This window comes from Myiozetetes cayanensis, unplaced genomic scaffold, assembly GCF_022539395.1.
Source record: "Myiozetetes cayanensis isolate MyiCay16 unplaced genomic scaffold, myiCay2020 scf3, whole genome shotgun sequence".
Taxonomy (NCBI): Eukaryota; Metazoa; Chordata; class Aves; order Passeriformes; family Tyrannidae; genus Myiozetetes; species Myiozetetes cayanensis.
The window spans coordinates 242,772-267,219 of record NW_026087521.1 but is presented as its reverse complement, the minus strand read 5'-3'; the positions used below and the strand labels follow the sequence as shown (position 1 = coordinate 267,219).

General features: G+C 55.7%; 3 protein-coding genes across 4 annotated transcripts; 2 read left to right on the top strand and 1 right to left on the bottom strand.

The window, feature by feature from the left end:
* The first annotated feature begins 527 nt into the window (after positions 1-527).
* LOC126644692 (carboxypeptidase A1-like) lies at positions 528-4,536 on the top strand. Its single transcript, XM_050324345.1, has 11 exons — positions 528-604; positions 771-852; positions 1,164-1,298; positions 1,384-1,485; positions 1,572-1,673; positions 1,762-1,863; positions 1,968-2,078; positions 2,532-2,622; positions 3,028-3,227; positions 4,151-4,235; positions 4,349-4,536. The coding sequence occupies exons 1-11, from the start codon at positions 540-542 to the stop codon at positions 4,534-4,536; spliced, it is 1,263 nt and encodes a 420-aa protein (XP_050180302.1). The 5' UTR covers positions 528-539.
* Positions 4,537-5,278: 742 nt separating this feature from the next.
* Positions 5,279-17,635, bottom strand: CEP41 (centrosomal protein 41). Its single transcript, XM_050325456.1, has 11 exons — positions 17,592-17,635; positions 16,778-16,841; positions 15,959-16,006; positions 12,574-12,635; positions 11,844-11,913; positions 10,812-10,947; positions 9,951-10,102; positions 9,640-9,707; positions 8,854-8,968; positions 7,506-7,718; positions 5,279-7,329 (listed from the first exon to the last, which is right to left on the bottom strand). The coding sequence occupies exons 1-11, from the start codon at positions 17,622-17,624 to the stop codon at positions 7,187-7,189; spliced, it is 1,104 nt and encodes a 367-aa protein (XP_050181413.1). The 5' UTR covers positions 17,625-17,635; the 3' UTR covers positions 5,279-7,186.
* A 206-nt stretch (positions 17,636-17,841) lies between these two features.
* On the top strand, positions 17,842-24,444 carry MEST (mesoderm specific transcript). Of its 2 annotated transcripts, XM_050325459.1 has the most exons (12): positions 17,842-17,892; positions 18,667-18,821; positions 19,466-19,545; positions 19,911-19,988; positions 20,345-20,481; positions 20,936-20,994; positions 21,226-21,266; positions 21,451-21,521; positions 22,055-22,156; positions 22,845-22,921; positions 23,269-23,332; positions 23,779-24,444. In XM_050325459.1, exons 2-12 carry the CDS (start codon positions 18,668-18,670, stop codon positions 23,894-23,896), a joined length of 981 nt encoding a protein of 326 aa, XP_050181416.1. In that variant the 5' UTR covers positions 17,842-17,892; position 18,667; the 3' UTR covers positions 23,897-24,444. The 2 variants fall into 2 exon arrangements, with proteins under 2 accessions (XP_050181416.1, XP_050181415.1); XM_050325458.1 differs by lacking the exon at positions 17,842-17,892 and having other exon boundaries at positions 18,591-18,821.
* The last annotated feature ends 4 nt before the right edge of the window (positions 24,445-24,448 follow it).

Here is a 24,448-nt window from a genome sequence, read left to right as displayed (position 1 = left end):
TCTAGGCCACGTTCCCAGGCCAAGCTTTAGGCCACGTTCCCAGGCCAAGCTCCAGGCCACGTTCCCAGGCCAAGCTCTAGGTCATGTTCCCAGGCCAAGCTCTAGGTCATGTTCCCAGGCCAAGCTCCAGGCCAGGTTCCCAGGCCAAGCTCCAGGCCATGTTCCCAGGCCAAGCTCCAGGCCACGTTCCCCCAGCACGGTCCTGGTTTCGGGTCCATCTCCCGGCTCTCTCCATGTGTAAATGGCATCTCCCCCTTTCCCAACCCCACCTCTCTTTCTGTCCCCGCTGGGCCGGAGGGATTGGTGGGGTTTGGCCCCTCCTGTCCCCCCTGGCCGGTGCCTCCCCCGCGGCCCGGCAGGTTCCTGGAACAGGTTTTTCCAGGCCTGGCAAGGCCGTGGATGGAGGGAGGGCACGGCCTGACCTTGGCGGTGCCAGGCCGGTCCTTCCCACGGCGCTGGGAAAAGGGGCAGGTGGCACCAGGGGATTTAAGGGGCGCGGGGGTGGCCGCGGGACACGAGCCCGGCTGTCCCCACTGACCATGAGGGTCCCCGCGCTCTTGGCCGCCCTGGTGGCCGTGGCCGCCTGCACCGAGACCTTCGTGGGGTACGGGGGCTGCGCCGCGGGGACGGCGGCGCTGGCGGGGCCGGGAGGAGCTGCCTCGGCCCCTGGGGGGGCTCAGGGCAGCTCCCCGGGCTGGGGGCACGGGCGGGGTGGGAACTGGGCTGGAGCCAGGGGGGCAGATCTGGTCCTAAACCCCCCGACCCCACAGGCAGCAGGTGCTGCGCGTGGTCCCCACCAGCCCCGAGGAGCTGCAGAGCCTGCAGGAGCTGCAGGGACTGGAGCACCTGAAGGTACAGGGCCCTTTGGGGTGGGGTTTTGGGGCTGGATTCGGGGTTGGGGTTGGGCTTTGGGGTTAGATTTTGGGCTTGGATTTGGGGGGTAGAGTTGGAATTGGATTTTGGGGGTTGGATTTGGGGGGTGGATTTGGGGTTGGGTTTTGGGCTTGGATTCAGGGTGGGATTTGGGCCAGCGCCGGGAGGGGGTTGGATTTGGGATGGGGGGAACCAACCTGGACAGAAGCTGCTGCTGGTGGCCGGGGGGGTGCAGCCTGAAGCAGGATCTTGATTTCTCCCCTTTCTCACCTGGATTTGTCCGTGTCCAGCTGGATTTCTGGCTGGCCCCCCGTGGCCTGGGCTCTCCCGTGGATATCCGGGTGCCCTTCCCGAGCCTGCAGCCTGTCAAAGCCCACCTGGAGGCCGCCGGGGTGTCCTACTCCATCATGATCCAGGACGTGCAGGTCAGTGGAGCCCCAGGGCAGCTGGGGGGGACTCAGGGGCTCATCCTGCTGGGAATTAGGGCCCATGGTGCCCCGTGTGCCCCAGGAACTGCTGGATGAGGAGCAGAGGGAGATGATCCGGAGCAGCCGCCGGCTGGCGCTCTCCACCAGCACCTTCAACTACGAGGCCTACCACACCCTGGACGAGGTGAGAGGCACAAGAGTCGGGGCCTTTTGGGGGGAAAAAGCGGCATCCTGGAATTGCTGGAGACCCCTCCCCTCCCCCTGTCCCAGATTTACGCCTTCATGGACATGCTGGTGGCCGAGAACCCCAACCTGGTGAGCAAACTGGAGATTGGCCGCTCCACCGAGAACCGGCCCCTCTACGTGCTCAAGGTGAGGGGTGGGCTCTGGGGGTGAGCGGGGAGGGGCAGCGGGGTCAGGGACAAAGAACAAAGCCAACTCCCCCTCTCTGCTGTCCCAGTTCAGCACAGGGGGCTCGAACCGCCCTGCCGTGTGGATCGACACCGGGATCCACTCCCGCGAGTGGGTGACCCAGGCCAGCGGGGTCTGGTTTGCCAAGAAGGTTTGGACACTTCCCGTGCCCGTCCTCTGTCCCCAGAGGTCCTGCAGCCGCTGTGGGACCCAGGGGGTGACCCCAGGGAGCCCCAAACCTCCTGTGCTTTGTAGATCGTCGAGGACCACGCCAATAAGGAAGGGGTGGCCTCCATCCTGGACACCATGGACATCTTCCTGGAGATCGTCACCAACCCCGATGGCTTTGCCTACACCCACAGCACGGTACTGCCCCAGCTCCCCCTCCCTGCTCCCTACAGGGTGGGAAGGGCAGCAGGGCTGGGAGCTGCTCACCCCTGGGAGGTCAGGGCTCCCTGTCCCTGTTCCCATGGGATGGGAAGGGGAGCAGGGCTGGGAGCTGCTCACCCCTGGGAGGACAAAGCCTCCTATATTGTCCCTATTCCCATGGGATGGGGAGGAGCACTGAGGTGCTGCACATCCCTGGGAGGTCAGGGCTCCCTGTCCCTGTTCCCATGGGATGGGAAGGGGAGCAGGGCTGGGAGCTGCTCACCCCTGGGAGGTCAGGGCTCCCTCTCCCTGTTTCCATGGGATGGGAAGGGGAGAGGGATAGGGATCCTGCTCCTCCCTGGGAGGTCAGAGCCTCCCTGTCCCGTTCCCATGGGACGGGGAGGGCACTCCATGGCCCTGCACAGCACTGAGGTGGCTCTGCCCTCCCAGAACCGCATGTGGCGCAAGACCAGGTCCAAGCACTCGGGCTCCATCTGCGTCGGCGTCGACCCCAACCGCAACTGGGACGCAGGCTTTGGAGGTCAGAGCCTTCCCATTCCCCCTCCGGGGCGTTCCCACTCTCTGGGTGGAGGCTCCGAGGCCGTTCCTGGCTCACAGATCCCTGGGGATGAGGTGGGATCTACTCTGTGTGCCAGATCCAAGCCCATTCCTGGCTCACAGATCCCTGGGGATGAGGTGGGATCTGCTCTGCGTGCCAGATCCGAGGCCTGGGGGCCCCACCAGGGTCTGATGGGCAGCAGAGTGGGGACCACAAGGGGAAGTCTCCATGCAGATCTCCAGGAGGAGCCTCAGGAATGTTCCTCACCGGCCACTCCTGGAGGGGTGGGAAAAACTCGGGGGGTGGAAAGGGAAAAGACCCTTTTTCCCTTGGGAGTCTTTGAGCCACCAAAGCCCATCCCGTTTTCCCCTCTCCCGTTCCCCACAGGTTCTGGGGCCAGCGGGAACCCCTGCACAGAGACCTACCATGGCCCCTACCCCAACTCGGAGCCCGAGGTGAAATCCATCGTGGACTTCGTCAAGGCCCACGGGAACATCAAGGCCTTCGTGTCCATCCACAGCTATTCCCAGCTCCTGCTCTATCCCTATGGATACACCACCACCCCGGTCCCGGACCAGCAGGAGCTGGTAGGGCTCCTGGGGAGGTTTGGGGGGGATGTGGGGCTGCTCTTCTCCTCCTCCCAGGCACCTCCATCCTGCCCCACGGAGCAGTGGGAAGCTCTGGCTCCTCTGCCAGCCCTGGGAATTGAACTTTGTGACCTTTCTTGCCTGGGAAAATCCTCTCTGGACCCCACACGCTTTGCTCTTCTGTGGCTCAGCTTTTCCTCTTTCAGCTCATCTTCTCTTCTTTTCCCCTCCTTTGGCTCATCATTTTCCTTTCTTTACCTCACCATTTTCCCTCCTTTAACTCATCACTTCCCCTCCTTTGACTCACCTTTTCCTCCTTTTTAGCTCAACTTTTTCCCTCCTTTCGTTCATCATTTTCACCTCCTTTGACTCATTATCTTCCCTCCTTCAGCTCATCCTTTCCCCTCCTTCAGCTCATCCTTTTCCCTCTTTTTACCCATCTTTTCCTTTCTTTTGGCTCATGATCTCCCCCTCACAATTCTCCCCTCACGATTTCCCACTCACGATTCTCCCCTCACGATTTCCCACTCACGATTCTCCCCTCACGATTTCCCACTCACGATTCTCCCCTCACGATTTCCCACTCACGATTTCCCCCTCACGATTTCCCACTCACGATTTCCCACTCACGATTCTCCCCTCACGATTTCCCACTCACGATTCCCACTCACGCTCCTCACGATTTCCCACTCACGATTCTCCCCTCACGATTTCCCACTCACGATTCTCCCCTCACGATTTCCCCTCACGATTTCCCACTCACGATTCTCCCCTCACGATTTCCCACTCACGATTTCCCACTCACGATTCTCCCCTCACGATTTCCCACTCACGATTCTCCCCTCACGATTTTCCACTCATGATTTTCCCCTCATGGCTTTCCCCCACAATCTCCCCTCACCTTTCTCCCTGTTCGCTCCCAGCACGAGCTCTCTGCCAAGGCCGTGGCCGCTCTGTCCTCCCTGTACGGCACCAACTACAAGTACGGGAGCATCATCACCACCATCTGTGAGTGCCTCCCCAAACCCATCCCAAACCCATCCCAAACCCACCCCAAAGCCCATGCCTCACACCACCATGGGATGAAACACCCCATAAAAATCGCCCTCCTGTTCCCTCAGACAAGGCGAGTGGAGCAACCGTCGACTGGACCTACAACCAGGGCATCAAGTACTCCTTCACCTTCGAGCTGCGGGACACGGGGCGTTACGGGTTCCTGCTGCCCGCCAACCAGATCGTCCCGACGGCCCAGGAGACGTGGCTGGCCCTCCAGGTCATCATGGAGCACACCCGGGACAACCTGTACTGAGCGGCATCGGCGGCTGCAGAGGGGGAGAGCCCAGGAAATAAACAGAGGAGAAAAACAAAAGCGTTTTGTTGTTTTCCCTTTTTCCCAAGTCGGGTGGAAAAGCCCTTTTGGGAGATGGATCCGCTGTTCCCGCGTGTGCCAACCCAAACAGGGTGTGCTGGGCTGGAAAGGGCATGGAAAGGGCATTAAAATAGCAGGGATGAAAGGAGGAAAGGGGTTTTCCCTCTGTTCTGGTAGAGGGGAAGGGGAAAGGGCTGGTTTGGCACTGGGCAGCTGGAGCAGCTCCGGGATATGAGGCAATGATCGACAGGATTTACGGGGCTCCAGGGCTGGAGAGGGACTGGGGACAAGGCCTGGAGGGACAGGACACAGGGAATGGCTTCCCAGTGCCAGAGGGCAGGGACAGGTGGGATACTGGAAGGAATTGCTGGCTGGGAGGGTGGGGAGGGGCTGGACTGGATTTCCCAGAGCAGCTGTGGCTGCCCCTGGATCCCTGGGAGTGTCCAAGGCCAGGCTGGAGTAACCTCGGACAGTGGGAGGTGTTCCTGGGGTTGGAACTGGATGAGTTTTAAGTCCCTTCCCACCCAAACTATTCCATGGTCCCTCCTCAGGGACCGCTGCAGTCCCCAGGGAAGGGGAGCCCAGCCCCTGCCCACTCCCACCTTTGCCAGATTTTCCAAAACTCTCAAAGCTCAAATTGGGGGAAAAAAACCAAACACCCAAACCACTCAATCGTCTGGTGTCATTTACATTTAATTAAATTAAACAATTACACCTCTCAGCATTTACAGACTCTGACTCTCCACCAAACAGCACCAAGAGTCCAAACACACCCAAATCCACCAAGGCAGCGGGAAAGTCCTTCAGTCCTTCCTTGGATTCCTGGATTTGGGAGGTACCAAACAGCTCAGACCAGTTTCACCCCCTCCATAGGAGGCTGTCACGGAACCAGGGACAGGCAGCAAAGCCAGCATTTCAGCCAACACAGGGACAATTCCAAGAGCTCCTGGAGGTGACAAAGCTGCTCCCACCCCACAGGGCCCTTGGTGTTGTACCAATCCCTGCATTTCAAGCACCCAATAAATCAGGGAAATCTGAAATCATCACATCCAACCATTCCCAGCACTGCCAAGGCCACCACAAATCCACGTCCCCAGTGTCACATCCACGTGGATTTTCAATCCCTCCAGGAACGAGGACTCCACCACTGCCCTGAGCACTCTTTCCAGGATGGAATTTTCCCAGGTATCCAACCTAAACCTCCCCTGGCACAACTTGAGGCCGTTACCTCTTGTCCTGGGGCTCCCTGGGATCTCCCCTTCCCTGTGCACATCCAGCTCTGTGGAGAAGGGGGATGATGTTCCTGAATTACACAGGAGCTGCTGCTTTATTCCATCTTTTCCACCACAAGATAAAAATGGAGCTGCTGCACATCCCAACTTCCAAAGCTAAATGGGCTATTTCTGTGGTGCTTCAACACCAAATTCCTTTGAAAGCTTCCTCTAGCTTTGTTTTATTTCTTCTGTTTTCCCTATGGATGATCCTGACACAGAATCCCAATTTTGGGTGGATCTCCTCCCTCTTTCCTGGAGAAGCCCAAGGATATGGCTCTTAAGAGACTAAAACTTCCATTCCTGGAGTTAGGAGTGACTGAACACTCAGAGACACAACCAAACTGGGAATTCTGTGCAATTTCTCTCCCTCTGCCCTTTCACCAGAATTATCCCAAAATCCCCAGCGAATTTTGGGGAGGGCCTTGAACATTTCCTGCTTCAAAAAGAGGGCGAAAAAAGCACTGAAATCCCAAAATACACACACAAACCCCCATGACAATCAAAGCTGGACCAGGCTCAGCAGGGCTGGAAGTCAAGACTAAAGAGCAGGTCCTTCCTAAGCCTCACTCTGCTTTGTCACCAGGAAGAACCAGGTGATTCCCAGAAGGAAAACAGTGCCTCTCATTTTCCACGTAAGCCTCGCCCTGTTCAGCCCCACACTCCAGGGCCCTGCTGGGATTTCGGGTCCTGGTCTAACAGCAGCACAAAGTTTCCCTTGAGCCACCAAAACCTCAAAAGGAGCTCCTGCAAAACCTCTGGGAAAGGTGTAACTGGGAATAAACTTCCAGCAAAAAAGCCACAGCAGTTCCCGGAGTCCAGGAGCAAACACCACCCTCAGGTCCCAGCACCACCTCGGGCTGATTTCCAAAAACACCTTTATTAGAAATACTTCTGTTCATTAGCACAACTTAATTAAAATACTCCCCAAAAAAAGCCTTTCAAAGGATCTTCTCTCCATTTTGGCAACTTGCTGAGTGTCTCTGTGCTCCCAGGACAGTTCTGGCCCCTTCACCTCCATGTGTGTCCACAGGTGGCTCCAGGGAATGCCACGGATGCAAATCCCACCTCCTGGACTAAAAGCTTTGTGGAAGTTCCTATTGGCCCCAGACTTCACTACCAGTTTGCTCCCACCCCTACAGAGCTGTGGGATGACATTCCTGCCTCCAGGAACCCCCATTCCAGCCTTACCCGAGCTGCCTTTTCCACACCTTCGGCTGCTTTTCCCTGCAGATTCCTAAAACCACAAAGGGGCTGCACTGCTCAGGCTATTCCCAAAACCTGGATAATCCTTTATTCGGTGGGAGGAGACCCCCAGGCTATTTCCAGGGCCTGTTCTGGAGGCTGGTCCTGCTGAGCGTGCGGGAGCTCAGGGATCCCGCGCTGGAGCCGTGCAGGCTGGGGTTGCTCCTCACGGATGCGGGCTTGGAATCCCGGCTGGAAATGCCCCGGCTCAGGCGGCCTGGGGGGAAGAACAACCCACAGTCACACACTGGCTGGCCCGGGGGGAAGCTGTGGACACCCCATCCTGGAATGTTCAAGGGCAGGAGGGACGGTTGGAGCAACCTGGGCCAGTTTGGGGTTGGAGCCGGGTGATCCTTAAGGTCCCTTCCCACCCACCCTGTTCCAGGATCTTACTGGCAGTGTCCAAAGGAATGTGCTCCTCGGCCAGGTAGAACTTGAGCTTCTGCAGATCCTCTGCAGAGAACCTCCACTTGTTCTCGGCGCGGGCGGGGGGTGCTCGGGGGGAGGTTTTCCTGCGGGCGGACCCCGGGGCCGGGAGCTGGCAGCACAGCGGCAGCATGCCCGTCACCAGCCCCTCGGGGATCTTCTGGGCAACCACCTTCAGGCCTGCAGGGACACAGAGACACCTCAGCACAGTTGGGACACAGAGCCACCTCAGCACAGCTGGGACAGAGCCACCTCAGCACAGCTGGGACAGAGACACCTCAGCCCAGCTGGGACACAGAGACACCTCAGCACAGCTGGGACACAGAGACACCTCAGCACAGCTGGGACAGAGACATGTCAGCACAGCTGGGACACAGAGACACCTCAGCACAGCTGGGACAGAGCCATGTCAGCACAGCTGGGACACAGAGCCACCTCAGCACAGCTGGGACACAGCCACCTCAGCACAGCTGGGACACAGAGACACCTCAGCACAGCTGGGACACAGAGACACCTCAGCACAGCTGGGACACAGAGACACCTCAGCACAGCTGGGACACAGAGACACATCAGCACAGCGGGGCTGGGACACACCAGGCACCAGGGAAACACCGCAGGGAGCGGGAGATGCAAGAAGGAAAGTGGGCAGGAGGAGAGGGGGAATTCTGTCCCTCTGGGGAACAGCACAAGGACGTGGAGCTGCTGGAGATAGTCCAGAGGAGACCCTGGAGCTGCTCCCAGGGCTGGATCCCTCTGCTCTGGAGCCAGGTTGGGACAGCTGGGGGGGTCCCTCTCCCCTGGGAGACCTGAGAGCCCCTTGCAGGGCCTAAAGGGGCTCTAGGACAGCTGGAGAGGGACTGGGGACAAGGCCTGGAGGGACAGGACACAGGGAATGGCTTCCCAGAGCCAGAGGGCAGGGACAGATGGGAGATTGGGAAGGAATTCTTCCTTGTGAGGAGGTGGAATGGATTTCCCAGAGCAGCTGTGGCTGCCCCTGGATCCCTGGGAGTGTCCAAGGCCGGGTTGGAGCAACCTGGGACAGTGGAAGGTGTCCTCTGGGGTTGGACCTGGCTGATCCTTCAGTTCCCTTCCCACCCAAACCACTCTGTCATTCCACAATCCAACCTCCAGCTCACACAACCCTCTACTCTGTTTACCCAGGAGGTCTCAAGGAGCTCCTCCCTCCCCCAGGAGCTCTCAGGGGGCTCTTCCCATGCCCAGGGAATGTGTGGGATCCCTTCCCAGGCCCAGGGGATGTGTGGGAGCTCTCCCCACCCCCCCAGGGATGTGTGGGGTCCCATCCCAGCCCACTGACCCCCAGAGAGCATGAAGAGGTTCTCGAAGCCCCTCTCACACATGGTGGTGGCCGCCTGGCTCGCCAGGCGCTCGTCGTCGTCGTACACGATGATGATCTTCCCGTGGGCGTTTTTCTGGGGGGGTGGCTAAGGAGGCACTGCTGGGCTCGAGGGGGCAGCAAACACATTTGGGGCCACAAAAGGGGGATCTGGGACTGAGGGACTCCCCAGCTCACAAACATCGTTCATCGCTCCTGCCTGGGGAACGATGGAGCAGGAATTCAGCCTTTTCCTGCTGAATTCCCAGGGGCTGAGGCTTGGCACACGCTGGAAGGAGAATCCCCACGGGATGCAGCCTTTGGAGGCTGGCTGGTATCAGGGATCAGCAAGAAGCACCTTTGTTTAAAACCCACAACCTCCCCCAGCCAACAACTGGGAATGATCAGCCTAATCCAGCCTCCTAATCCTCTTTCTCTGCCCTCAATCCCCATCAAGGTGCTGACAGGAAGCCAAAGGATTTGAGGGATCTATCCCTGCAACAACAGGAGAGCACCACGGAGGGCTCTGCCTTCCAGCGGCCCAAATCCCAAGAAATGCCAAATCCAGCTCCCTCTGGAGCCAGGAGGAACCTGGAGGAATTTGAATCCAGCAGTGGAGCTGCCCCAGGTGATGCCAGGAGCTCCTGTCCCACCTTCCTCGGGATTCCCAATTTTGCTTGGCTGAGATCCAGCTGGTTTTGGGAGCCCCCCCTCCCCCAGACGTCCCCCTTTCTTTCCCTGTGCCAGCACTTTCCATGGAAAGGATACATATTCCAGAATACTGTTTGTGTATGGATTCATGGTCCTGGACAGCGTGGCAATAGGGTAGGAATAAGCTGCAGGAGAGGGGGAAAAAACAAAAAAAGAGGGATAAATCACCCAGTGGCTGGGATACAAAAGGGATTTACTGGGGTTCCACAGCCTTGGAAACCCTGGGAATAGAGGGATTAAGATCAGCTCAGTCCCTCCAGGGTGGATCAGGTGAGTGGTGAGGGCACCCCGAGATGTCCCAGCTGGGGCACAGAGGGAGGCAGAGCTGGGTACCCCAGCCCAGCTGGCAGTGGAGCTGTGTCCCTCACCTCCCACGATGTGGCACTGCTCGTAGGCGTCCCGATCCCGCACGTCCAGCAGCAGGAAGGGACAGTCTGGATAGGGCAGGTCCTTGGCCTGGGTGTCCTCCTTCTTGGGAGAGTCCTTCTCGATGTCCATCTCCCCCACTCCGCTGATCACACTGGGAAAGGGAAGAGCAGGCTGAGGGGGGAGCTGGGGGATCTCATTCCCAGCACTCTGGGCCTCTCCAGCAGCTCCCAGTGCTTGGGGAGAGCTGGGACAAAGCATCTTCCTGGACCCCTGAGCAGGGACAGGGGAACTCGGGATTTGGGCTCTTTCTCAAGGATTCCAGGATGGTTTGGGCTGGAAGGGAACTGAAGGATCAGCCAGTTCCAACCCCAACACATCCCACTATCCTAGGTTGCTCCAGCCTAGCCTTGGACACTCCCAGGGATCCAGGGGCAGCCACAGCTCCTCTGGGAAATCCAGCCCAGCCCCTCCACATCCTCCCAGCCAGCAATTGCTTCCCAATCTCCCATCTAACCCTCTGGCAGCAGGAAAGCATTCCCCCTTGTCCTGCCACGCCATATCCTCTTAAGAAGATCCTCATAAACCAAGATCCCTGGGAAGGCAGAGAGGGCTGAGCTGAGTAGAGCACACAGCCCCTGGATGGAATCCTACCAGCACATTTCCTCACCAGCCATTTAAACCATGCCCAGGTGGCACCAGAGCTGGATTCCACTCTCAGTCCAGCAGGAAAACCTGGCAGACCCTTCTCCCCTCACCCCAAAGCCAGGCTTTAATGAGAAATAAAGGATGAAGCCACTCAGCTGGCACTTCAACAGCTGGATCAATGGATCAAAGAGAAGGGAAGTGTGTCAAGGAGGCACCTCTGGAGCGTGGAACGCTGGGACTCCCCAGGGGCTGTGCTGTTCAGGAACAGGACTGGATTGGGGGGCTCCTCAGGGCTGCCCTTGCCGTTGGTCCCCGGTGCCACCTGGGCATCCTCACCGGCGGCAGCGGCATCTGCGGACACAGCGGGGACGTCACTGAACGAGCTGCAGGGACAGCAAGGGGCTCCTGAGCCCTGTTCCTAATCCTGCACTCCAGGGGGACAGCCTGGGCCTCATCCTCTTACGGGGATCCTTCCCCAGGGCCCCACCCTCTAAACAGAGGGCCAAACAAAGAGCCTCAGGTATTCACAGCAATGAAGGGCAAAACAACAAAGAGCCCAGATCATCAATAAAGAGCCCAAATAATCATATAAAGAAAGGACCCAAATAATCAATAAAGGGCCCACATAATAATAATGGGCCATAATAAGGGCCCAAATAATAATAACTATAACATTAATAATAAAGAGCCCAAATAATATTAATAATAAATGGCCCAGGTGGTAGTAGTAGTAGTAATAATAATAATAAAAAATGGCCCACGTAATAATAATATCAATGATATTAATGATATTGATGATATTGATGATAATAATAATAATAACGGGTCCAAATCACCAATAAAGGGCCAATAATAATAATAATAATAAAGGGCCCAAATAACCAGGTCGGCCTAAACAATAAAGAGCAGAGCCCCAAAAGTCTACAGAAAGAGCCCAAATCCCCAGGAAAGCTCCCAGGGGCTGCAGACCCCAATAAAACACAACTCTTGCCATGCACCCTCACAGATTTCTCCCAGCAGAGCAGCCAGATGAGACCTCTCCCCTCCAACCCCCCCCATCTCAGGGGTGTCAGCAGTGTTTGTGTCCCAAGCTGCAGGGCTCAGGGGAGGTTTCTCTGTCCCCAGGCGTGTCAGGAATGTTGTGTCCCAGCAGGCCAAGGTGCAGGGCTCAGGGTAGGTTTCTCTCCCTGCCCTGGGTCCCTGCCAGTCCCCCCAGCCCGTGTGAGGACAATCAGTGCCACTGTCACCCTGCAGCCTGCGCAGCTCCTCGCTGGTCACGGCCAGGCTGTCATCGCAGAGGGAGGCCACCTGCAGCACCTGCAGGACAAACACAGGGACACCCTGAGTTCACAGCCCAAAGGGCACCCAAGGCAGCAGCAAAATCCAGCCCCGAGCCCAGGGCTGGCATCAACCCCCCACTCAAGGGGTTATTAAAGCTCCAGCCCTGAGACATTCAGAGCTCAACCTTCCCTTTCCCTCTCCCCCAGTTTGTTTTTTTTTTTTTAAATAATTTTCTTGATTTTTCTTGAATTTATTTATTCTCTTCATTTACTGATCAATTTTCCCTTTTTCTTTGTTGAATATCTTGGTTTCTTACACTGACTTACAATAAGCCTGGAAGTCCCAACCTGCCCACCTGGGCCCACTGGACACAAAGCTCAGGTTTAGGTGCTTTTGGACCCACCTTTTCTCTTTTTTTAAGAGGTTTGAGGATCCTTTCAAATTAAAGAACAAATAAAATCAGCAATGACCTCAAAGAGGGAGTCGCCACAAACTTAAATTTGTAACTAAAAACACTCGGGCCACTCAGGAAATTCAGGATTTGCTTTTAATTAAGGGAAATTTATAAGGGCAGCAAGAAGCCAAGCCAGGGGAATTTCATCCTAAGGCTACAAAACCACAAAGAAAGTTTTATTCCAAGGAAAACCACTGTTTCCTAAGAGATTTTGGGAGGCCAGAGAGGGATCTGGTACCTACCAGCTGGGCAAACGTTGTCACCTTCAGCCTCTTAAACAGCTCATCCTTTTTATACCTGTAATCTTCCAAAACACAAAACACAAGAGGTAAATGTTACTGCTCATTCCCAGCTTTTGGGAAGACCAGGAGCTGGCTTAATCCCAGCTGTTCTCTGGGATTAAGGTTCCTCTTCTCCAAGCAGGATTTTCAGGACACTGAGTCTCTGTCGAAGGGCTGGAAATCTGGAGGTTTGGGGAAATTCGGGTTATAAAGGGAGGGTTTAATCAATGTCAGTTATAAAGAGGAGGTTTAATCAATGCCAGTTATAAAGGGAGGGTTTAATCAATGTCAGTTATAAAGAGGAGGTTTAATCAATGCCAGTTATAAAGAGGGGGTTTAACCAATGCCAGTTATAAAGAGAGATCCTTTCCAGACATGATTAAAGTGGAGGAGGCAGATTTAGTTGTTTTGGGGCTCAAATATGAATCCCTTTTGGAATCAGCTCAGGATTTGGGTTTTTCCCCCAGTCCCGCTGGTTTTGGAGCCCACTGGGGTCACAAAGCCCCTGAACTCCAAAGCTTCATTTCCCTGAGTTATTAATTAGTGGGAATTAGAGCAGGGCCATTCCAAGCACTAAGCTAAAGACGGAGGTTTGATCTCACCCATGAAAACATCCCAGGTTTTCGTGGTTTATCTGACAATTCAACTCCAATTCCTGGGATTTGCTGCCAGGGGATCCCTGCAGGGGTGGATAATTGACACAAGAAAGGGGACTAATTGGATCTTAAGGGATAATTGACACAAGAAACGGGGCTAATTGGATCTTAATCCTAGAGGCAAAGCTTAAGGAGCAAGAAAACAGAGAGGCAGAGATTCCCAGAGCCAAGGGAAGGATGGAAGTTTGATCCCAGCTGGATCCTGGAGCTGCAGAAACAGCAGGAAGGGAGGAACCTGCTGGGAGTGACAATTATCAGCAGAGAGATCCTGAGGTGAAAGAGCCTCTCCTGGGGAGCAAGGGCAGCTCTGTCCTTTGGGAATGGGAGATCCTGATCCCTCTCCAGCTGCTCCCAGAGGGATAACAATGGATGACAATGGAGCACGGGGATTTTTAGCAAATCCACTCAGTTAAGCAAGTGTAAATCCCCTAAAACCATCTGCTGAGTGCCCCATTAGCCTGGGGGACAGGAGAAGGAGGGAGGGCTCCCAGCCACATTCCTGCACAGAATTCCCACAGGAATAGCTGGTGGAAGCAAGGGAAGGAACTCTGGAGGTTCAGGTCTCTCTTCCCAGCGCACTCAGAGCAACCAGAATTCCCAAATACCACATCCCACCCCCTATAATTTTGATTAGGCTGCAAAACAACCCTTCTTGCTACTCCCAACTTGTCCTGGGAAAAGGGAGCCCACCCAACCTATCCCTGGAAGGTGCCCTGAGCATCCCAACCAGGACAGGAGGTGAATAATTGGCATCCCCAAATCCAGTTTAACTGGGAAGTGCCCCTCCTGCTTCCTGCCAAACCACCTGTGTTCAAGCCTGGAGCTGGGCTTGTTAAATCCTCCTTGAACTCCTCCAAAACAATCAGCATTAATTATCTCCCTGTCCTGCCCCACACAACCCCCCCTGCTCAGAACCCCCCTAAAGAGCCTTTCAGTCCCAGGGAATAAATTTAAGTGAAAGGATAAAATAAAATGCTGGATGTATAAAAACACCCTGCTGTAAAGACACAGCTCCTGGACAGTTTCTTCCTCCTTTAATTAACAATTATTTCTCCCAGAAAAGAAACCTTTTCCACCCCCAAAACCCATCCCCTGCCAAAAGCAGCCCCACGTACCCGGCTGGGTCCCGGCAGCTCCGCTGGAGTTTTCAGACATGTTTTGGGGGCTGTTTGATTTTTGAATCCCTGCAGTGGCAGGGGAGGATGGAGAGCCGTGTGTGGCTGCAGCCTGGCCGGGATAACTGGAGGTGGTGGCTGCAGCCTGGCCGGGATAACTCCTGCAGTGTCGATTGCGGGTTTAACTCCTCTCGGGTTACATAAGAGACAGAGCGGAGCCTGTGCCTGTGCCTGTGCCCAGCCCAGCCCAGCCCAAAGGGTGTCGGTTTTCCCTGGGAAAGCAGGAGGGGCCCGGGGCTCTGTCCCACCTGCCAACAAAGGGCTCTGTTCAAACCTTCCCCCTCAGCAACCACAGGGAACAAACAGGCCACAAAAACCCCGCCTGGGACACAAATGCAGGGGAACGCTCTGGGAACGGGAGCTGGGAACGGGATCCTTCAGCAGGAATGGGAAGGGGGTGGGAAAAGCCCTGCTCTGGAAATGGGATGTTCAGCAGGAATGAGAAGGGGATGGGAAAAGCCCTGCTCTGGAAATGGGATGTTCAGCAGGAATGAGAAGGGGATGGGAAAAGCCCTGCTCTGGAAATGGGATGTTCAGCAGGAATGAGAAGGGGATGGGAAAAGCCCTGCTCTGGAAATGGGATGTTCAGCAGGAATGAGAAAGGGATGGGAAAAGCCCTGCTCTGGAAATGGGATGTTCAGTAGGAATGAGAAGGGGATGGGAAAAGCCCTGCAGGGTTAAGGAGAGATGGGGAAAAGCCAAGGGGGCTGCTCTGGGGAAGTTTAGTGGGAAATCACCCCTGGAAATCACACCTGGAAATCAAATTGCCAGGCAATCCCAATGCCCATCCCAGTGAATGCTCCTGGATGGGACTTGCAGTTAATGTGCCTTTCTGTCACCCTTGAAAGCTATTTATAAATAAAAATAACCTGTAATAATACTATCAAAATCTATGTATAAATAAAAGTAACGGGTAATAATATAATATTAGAATCTATTTCTAAATAAAATTAAACTCTGATATTACAGTAGATATTAAAATCTATTTATACATTAAAATAACCTGTAATAATAATATCAAAATCTATTTATAAATAAAAGTTAATAATAAGTAATATTAAAATGTATTACTAAAAATTTTATGAACATATTTATAGAGAAATATAATTTGTAATATAAAAATATTAAAACCAACGTATAAATTTATAATGAACAATATTAAAATATATTTATAGATAAAACCAATTTATTATTATAGTAAACAATATTTAAATATATTTATAATTAAAGGTAATTTCTTAGCCTGGACAACCCAAAATGTTTAAAATACCAGCATTTACTGGGGGTGAACTCAGTGGAAACACCGAAATTATCTGGGTGTTTTTTTCCTGCCCTGGGGAATTCTGAGAACAAATTTCACTTCCACAAAGGGCAAAGAGCTCAAGATGGGCCCTCAAAGGGAAAGGAAACCCCAGAATTCCAGGCTGGGCCTTCCCAGGGGAGTCCCCAGGGAAGAATCTCCTGGGATTGCCCCCTGAATGCCCCATCCTGCCCCGTTCCCCCCCCAGTACTCACTTCTCTTCATCTCCTCCACCTTCTCCAGGTATTTGGACAAACTGTTTCCTACAACAACAACAACAACAACAACATCAGTTGATCCCAATTATTTATTTCTTGGAGGGGTTTTTTCCCAGGTCTATTAAAGGCCAAAATTGAAGTTTTTGGAAGGAAAGAGCTGTTTGTTGGGGATTTTCTTTCCCCACCACAACACAAGGCACAAAAATCCCACCTTTTCCCTCTTTTCCAAACTGAAAAATCCAAGGATCTGCTGCCTCTTCCCCAGGGTTTGGGAGAGGAAAACAGAAGCAGGTGCTGGATCAAATTCAGCTGCTTGAACACCAAAAGAAAGACCCCCCCAAATAATTATTTTGGCCCAAAGCCTGGAGAAGATCGAAGGAAAAATCCACGTGGAGGAATTCCAAGGGCAGTAAATTCCATGGGAACCATCACAACAGAGCCTGGCCCGGTTTAAAGCTATTTCAACCCCTCTTTTAAATGATTTCAACCTCAAGTTTTAATTTAAAAAAGGAAGAACAGAGAAAATAAACAGGTTTGGACTCCAAACACACCATTTAATCTCCGTTTTGGAGGACATGCAAAATGGTTTGGGATGATAAATATAAATATATATAAATATATATATGAATATGCATAAATACATAAAAATATAAAAAAATATTAATAATTCTGCAGGTTTGGGGTTAGAGATGAAATAATATAACAAAATAGAAATATAAAATATTATGAGTAATTATTTATACATATATCATATCATCATCATGTTATATAATGTTTATACATTATGTTATATATTTATTTATTTATTTGCCTCACCAGTGTCCAGGCGGGTCTTGACGTGCTGGTATTTGGGGTTCTGGGGGATGCGCCGGGTCAGGTACTGGGGAAAAGGGGGAGAGACAGGGAGAAAGCCAAGGGGTTAAAAATATTTTAAAACGCTTTTTGAAGAATATTTAAATACTTTTAAAAGGGAAAAAAACCCAAACAAACAAAACGAACAGAAAATGCGATTTTTGAAAGGCAGGAGAAAGAGGAGCGAGGCAAGAAAACCCCTGAACCCCCACCCGGGGATTAAATTCCCACTTAAAACCTTAAGAGGCGAATTTTTCCCGGTTTATGGCCACTAACAGGCGAATTTCCCCCCTCTTCTAGTCACTAAAAGGTAAATTTCTTGTGTTTTTTTTACTACTAAAAAGGGAAACTCTCCCGCTCTTTGGCCACCCAAAGGCAAATTTCTCCCGTTTTTTGGCCGCTAAAAAGCAAGTTTCTCCCATTTTTTGGCCACCAAAATGCAAATATCTCCCGGTTTTGCCTCTAGAAAGCAAATTTCTCCCAAGTTTTGGCTACTAAAAGGTAAATTTCTCCCTTTTTTTTTTTTTGGCCACCAAAATTTAACGTTTTTGGCCCCTGAAATACAAATTTCTCCCGCTTTTTGGGCGGTAAAAGGCAAATTTCTCCCAGGTTTTGGCCGTTAAAAGGCACGTCTTTTGCCCCTAAAACAAAAATTTCTCCCGTTTTTTGCCCCTAAAAGACAAACTCCTCCCGTTTCTAGGCGGCGAGCGCGCTCCGTTTCCCGTCCCGCGGTGCTGCCCGCGGAGCGGCCGTGCCGTGGCCGCAGCCGTGTCCCCACCTGAGCTCCGCCGATCGCCGCCTTGGCCGCCATGGCGCCGCCTCCCTCACAGCGTTCGCTCGCTCGCGCCGCGCGCACCCCGCAGCAAGGCCGGCGCTGATTGGCCGCCCGCCGCGCCCTCGCCCAATCGGGAGCCTCACCGGACGCTGCGCGCGCGTTGCCGGGCGACGGCAGGGACGCGGGGGGCGGGGCCGGGCGGGGCGGGCGGGGCCGCGCGCGCGCCCTTCTCCCTCTGGCGGCCCCGCCCCTCCGCCGAGGCCACGCCCCCAGCCGGCCGAGCGCGCGGCGGCGCCCGCGGCAGGTGAGGGGTGAGGGGCGCGCGCGGGCCCCGCCCACTGAGCCCCCTCTGAGGGGAGGGGCGGGGCCTGAGGGGCGCGCGGGGGCGGAGGAAAGGGCGCGGTGCGCGTGGCGGTGTGGGCCGGGGCTTGTGGGGTGTGGCTGAGGGTGTGGCGGGGGCGGGGCTTGTCAGCCCCCTTGGGCTGCTGTGGACCCCCAGTGACCCCCCTGCTCCGGGGGGCGATGGACCCCCTCAGACCCCCAGTGATCCCACGACCCCTCAGACCCCCAGTGATCCCACGACCCCCTCGGACCCCCCAGTGATCCCACGACCCCCTCAGAACCCCCAGTGATCCCATGACCCCCTCAGACCCCCCAGTGGGTCCATGACCCCCTCAGACTCCCCCCTAGGTCCATGTTCTCCCTTCATCCCGTAATGACCCCATGACCCCCTCAGACCCCTATGGGGCGATGACTCCCCTTCTCAGACCCCAAATGGGTCCATGTCTCCCCTCAGCCCCCACATAGGAACATGGCCCCCTCAGACCCCAAATGGGGACCTCAGCCCTCAAAAGAGACCCACATCCTCCCTCAGCCCCCAGACCTTTGCTGGACCTGCCACCCTGGGGATGGGCAGGTTATGGGGCCGGGGGAGTTTTAGGGTCCTGCAGGTGGGTTATGGGAATGGGGGGAGTTTTGGGGGTCTGGAAGTGAGTTATGGGACCATGGGAGTTTTGGGGCCCCCGGGCTGGACTGTGGGCCCTGGGGGGAGCGTTCCCGTGTGCCGCTGTTCCCGCAGGATGAAGGAGTGGTGGGTGCAGGTGGGGCTGCTGGGGGTGCCCCTCCTGGCCGTGTACCTGCACATCCCCCCCCCCCAGCCCTCGCCCCCCCTGCGCTCCTGGAGAGCCTCCGGAACCTTCTTCACCTACAAGGACCAGAACATCTTCTACAGAGGTGAGGGGGGAGCGGGGCTGAGGCCCTGGCCGTGTTCCCGAGGGAAGATCCGTCCCAAAAGGGAAGGGATCCAAGAGGAGCCACTGCCTGGAGCCAGCGGGGCTGGAGCTCAGCACTGAGTTCCCAAAGGGGACCAATGTTCCCCCTCAGACCCCAAATGGGATCCATGTCCTCCTCAGACCCCAAATGGGACCAACTTCCCCCTCAGACCCCAAATGGGATCCACACCCCCTCAGACCCCAAATGGGACCCATGTCCTCCTCAGACCCCAAAAGCAGGATGACCCCAAACCCTGGGGAAGGTCTGTTCCTGTACCCTGGGGGTGTTGGGAAGGATCCCAAAAGCCTCTGATGGATCCCAGCACGGAGAAGATCCTGGGAGCCCCTTTTCCCTGGAACAGCAGTGGCAGCTCCAAATAACTGGGGATGAATGAATCCCTGGATTCCCCCCCGTGCCCGGCACCAGCGGCCGCTCCGGGTGTCCCACTGGGAAGTTGTGGTGGGAATCCACCCCACCCCTGGGTTTTGGGGAGCAAGGGCAGAGGCTCCTCCGTGCCCTGGGGGGGACCCAAACCCCAAGCCCTATCCCAAAAGGCGGGAATTCCGGTGGCAAGGGTAATCCCGAGGTGTGCCCGTTCCCTGCAGACTCCGGCGGCGCCGTGGGCAGCTCCGACGTCGTGATCCTCCTGCACGGCTTCCCCACCTCCAGCTACGACTGGAGCAAGGTGAGGGCAGCGGGGCAGGGGCGGCTGCACATCCCGGGGAGGGCTCAGCCCCGCTCCAGGGGACAATTCCCGATCCCTTCTGGAGCCCCCACTCTGGGATATCGACCCCGTTCTCCCGACACTCTGCCTGGGATCCGCACTCTCCTCACGCTCCGGCCCAAAGCTGGGGAGGACCCACAGCTGTTTCCTGGACAAGGTGTTTGTTGGTTTGGGGTTTTTGGGATGGTCTGGCTGTTTATTGGGAAATTGGGACCTCCTGCTGTTTTCCTGGAGTGGGAAGAGGCTCCCTGGGGGGTCGGGGTGGAGCAGTGCCCAGATGCTCCTTCCAGAGGTTTTTTTTTTTAATGGATTTCTCCCCTTCCCAGATCTGGGAGGGGCTGACCCAGCGCTTCCACCGGGTCATCGCTCTGGATTTCCTGGGATTTGGCTTCAGTGACAAGCCCGTGAGTAGCCCCGGGGAGGGGTTTCCTGGGTGCTTTCCAGCTCCAAAGCCGGGCATTTTGGAGCACAGCTTTCCCTCCCACTCACACCTGGAAAGGGGATAAGACGTGGGATAAAAGGGATCCCAACAGGGGGAGGGATAGGGGAGCTTTGTGGTGGAGCCTCACGTGGGTTTGAGGTGATCCCAAAGCACTCCTTGATCCCTTTGGAGCATGGACAGCGCGGACACCACCGGTGATCCGGGACATCCCAATGCTCGGTCCAGGCTCACAAACTCCTGCTCTCCATCCCAGCAGGGGGTTTCTCCTGGGATTTGCAGGCTCAGGCTCTCACTGGGGCCCCTCTCCCACTTTTCCAGAGGCCCCACCGCTATTCCATCTTCGAGCAGGCCAGCGTTGTGGAGGGGCTCGCGCGGCACCTCGGCCTCCAGCACCACCGCATCAACCTCCTGGCCCACGACTACGGCGACACCGTGGCCCAGGAGCTGCTCCACAGGTCATTCCAGCCCTGGCACCCCTGGCTGTCCCCATGGACACCATTCCAACCATTCCAGCCCTGGCACCCCTGGCTGTCCCCATGGACACCATTCCAGCCCTGGCACCCCTTGCTGTCCCCACGGACATCATTCCAACCCTTCCAACCCCTGGCACCCCTGGCTATCCCCATGGACACCATTCCAAACCCTGACACCCCTTGCTGTCTCCATGGACACCATTCCAACCCTGGCACCCCTTGCTGTCCCATGGAGATGATTCCCAGCAATCAGTGGGATCCCCCTTTTCCTCGTGCCTCCCAAGGCTGGGAGCTCTCAGGGTGTGTCATTCCCGAGGGTCCCACCCATGCAAATCCCAGCAGGGATCCAGGGCTGGCCTGGCCCTGTCCTGGGCGGTCATTCCTTGGCTCCTGGAGGGGTTGGGATGGGTGCCACCTTCTCCTCTGGTGTCCCCAGGTACGAGCACAATAAAACCGGGAGCATCCTGATCAACAGCCTCTGCCTGTCCAACGGAGGTGAGCGGTGCCTGGGGAGGTGGGATCTGTGGGATGGGGATCCCTGGGATGGGGTGGCCTCCCCATCTCCCTGGCCTGAACCCCAGGAGAGGTGCACTGAGGGTGCTGTGAGCAGGAGACCGATCCCCACTCCCTGTCCCACATTCCTGTCCCCACGAGGACGGGGAGGGACTGGGACATGAGGAGCGAAGCACCTGCAGGTTTCCAGCTCTGCTCTCTGCCTCCTTCCAGGGATTTTTCCGGAAACCAACCACCCCCGGTTCATCCAGAAGGTGAGCTACTCCCCCCTCTGGCCGGCCTGAATCCCAGAATCCCAAATAAACACCCCTTGGAGCGCTGGGGTCCCTCAAACCAGGAGACCTTGCGGGCGTCTCCGGGGTGGGGGCTGAGCTGGGCAGTGGTTGGGAAGAGCAGGATTTATCCAGGTGTTCCATCCATGTTTTCCCTCCTCCCCAGCTGCTCAAGGACGGGGGGCTCCTCTCCCCCCTCCTCCTGCGCCTCATGAACTTCTTCTTCTTCTCCCGCGGGTGAGCTGAGCTGCTGCGGCTGCCGCTCCAACGGGACACAACAGGGAAGGAATTCCTGCTGGGAGGGTGGGCAGGGGCTGGACTGGATTTCCCAGAGGAGCTGTGGCTGCCCCTGGATCCCTGGGAGTGTCCAAGGCCAGGTTGGAGCAGCCTGGGACAGTGGGAGGTGTCCCTGCCCGTGGAAATGGAGGATCCTTAAGGTCTTCTCCAAGCCAAAGCATTCCATGAGTCCATGAATTAGCTCAGCAGGGGTTTGGCAGGTGAGGGGATTCCCTGGAGAGATTTGCCTCTGGATTTGAACCTTGACCTTCCGGGCAGGTCCCTGTCCAGGCTGGGCTAATACTAAACCACCTGCTTCCTTCTCTCCTGCCAGGACTGGAATTCCACATTCCAGAGGCAACAAACCCCCACCCAGGCCCTGCCTTTGGTGCACAAGCACCTTTAGAGATTTTTCCCAGCGTTGAAAACCCTCTTTTTCCACCCCCCTGCCCCCCCAAAAAACAACTCCCTCTCCAAACTCCCTTTTTTGCCAGGCTTGGAGCAGTTTTTGGGCCCCACACACAACCCTCGCAGGCAGAATTCTGGGACATGTGGACGGCAGTGCGGAATAATGATGGGAATCTGGTCATGGACAGGTGGGTCACCCGGAATTCCTGCAGGAGATCAGCTGGACACCTGCTCCGAGATTCCCAGAGCTCATCCAGGCTCTCTGGAGCCTCCAGCTGCCTCTGGTGGCAATCTGGGATCATCTTCATCCCAGAAAAGAGCTGGGGTGTGATGTAGGAGTGGGAATTCTCACTGGGACGATGCAGGGCAGGTAAATGAAGTTTGGAATTGGGTCTGAGCCTGCAGTGATCCAATGTGGCAGAGGCCGGATCAAACCATGACACTCCAGTTTGGGAAGGTCCTGTTCACTCCACTTTGGAAGGTCCTGTTTGATCCAGTTTGGGAGCTTGGGAAGGTCCTGTTCACTCCAGTTTGGGAAGGTCCTTTCATTCCAGTTGGGAAGGTCCTGTTCACTCCAGTTTGGGAAGGTCCTTTCATTCCAGTTTGGAAGGTCCTGTTCACTCCAGTTTGGGGTTTTAGGATGTTTTGGTTGTGAGTTCAGTGTCCCTGTTCAGCATGTCCTCCCCCTGGAAGCCTGGAGTCCCTAAACTCGGGGACAATGCTGTGGCGCTCCTGTCCCTGGGAGATCCGTGGGAGATCCATGGGAGATCCGTGGGAGATCCCTGGGAGATGCAGCTCCCCGCTGACTGTGGGTGACCCCGGAGCGCAGCCCGGCCGGACAGCCCCGGCTGCTCGGTCAGCAGGGGTTTCTGTCAGTGTTTTGCAGTACATCAACCAGAGGAAGCAGCACAGGGACCGCTGGGTCGGGGCTCTGGTGTCCTCCTCTGTCCCACGTGAGTAGGAGCCCCTTCCTGCCCTGCTTGGGATGGGTGGGAATCGTCCCCCTGGTGGTGACAATGGAGCTCCAATCCCGGGGGAACATCCCAGACTTCCAGCCTAAGGCTCAGCCTCACCTTGGCGAGGCCGGTTTGTCCCACGGAGCAGAGCAACGTTCCCGGAGAGGCTCATCCCAGCTGCTGCTCCAGGGAAGTTCCAACCAGGACACTGCGGGCTCTTGGAGCCCTGGAGCACCCAGGGCTCCTCGGGAAGCTTCCCAAGCTCCCTGGGAGGGGGGAATTTGGCCCTTGGCTTAATTTAGGGATGTCCCTGGGTGCAAATTCCCTCTTCTTCTCTCTCCCAGTGCATCTCATCTACGGCCCCCTGGACCCTGTGAATCCACACCCGGAGTTTCTCCAGCTTTACAAGTAAGATCCCACCCCCACTGAGTGGGAATGGGCCTCATTCCAAGGGGTATTTTGGCTGCCTTTCCCTCCAACCCCGTCCTCATGGAGGCTGTTCTTAATTCCCACCTGGAACCAAGTGACCCCAAGTCGAAGCCTTGTGCAGTTTGGAAACTGCTTTCCTATTTTAGGCACCCAAAAAAAAAATCATCAGAGTTTTCAGTCAAACCAATGACAGATTTTAAAATCACGGAGGGAAGATTTAATCCCCGAGGGGTTTTTCTCCTCCCAGCCAACCTGGGGGAAATTCAGCACTTGGAGGAGTGGCCAGCTGTGGCTCGTGGATCCCAAAGCCAGCTCAGGGTGGAACCCCAGCCCTGCCCTCCTCCCCGGTGGCCCCAGGCTGAGCCTGCTGCTGTTCCTGTGCTTAACCTTAAGCTTTGACTGACCTGGCTCCATCCTTCCCACAGGAAGGTGCTTCCCATGTCCACGGTGTCCGTGCTGGATGACCACATCAGCCACTATCCCCAGCTGGAGGATCCCATGGGATTCCTGAACTCATACCTCAACTTCATCAACTCCTTCTGAGCCGCTGCTGCTGCTCCGGTTCTCGCTCTCTGGCTCCCAGTCAGGCTTTGGGAGCAGGAAAACACCTCGGCTTTACCTCCCAGATCCAGCCCTGGGAACTCCCCCCCTCACCCAGGGCTGCCCTGGGGGCAGTTGAATCCTTTTTCACCACCGGGAAGACCCCGGGGATGTGGGAAAAGCAGAGTTCCAGGGTGCCAGCAGCTCCTGCTCCTTCTGGACCAGCCCAGCCCGGATTTAGAGGTGAACTCAGCGTTAAATCAGTATTTCTTCCTTCCTTCCTCAGCCTGGCTTGGGAGAGGAACAGCAGTTCAGCAGCAGAGAGGTGCACAAGTTCCCCCAGGGTCCCCCATCCCGGTTTTTGCTATGGGACGTTTCCCATTGGAGCCCAGCACGGGCTGTGCTGGTGTTTGGAATGCCCTGACACGAATCTGCCTCAAGAGACGAAGCTCAGTCTCTTTTGCACGTGGATTCTTCCTGTGGGGAAGAGTCACGAAGCCCCTGCAAATCTGCAGGTTTTCTGTGGTTTTTTGCCAGCCTGTGTTGGAGATTTAA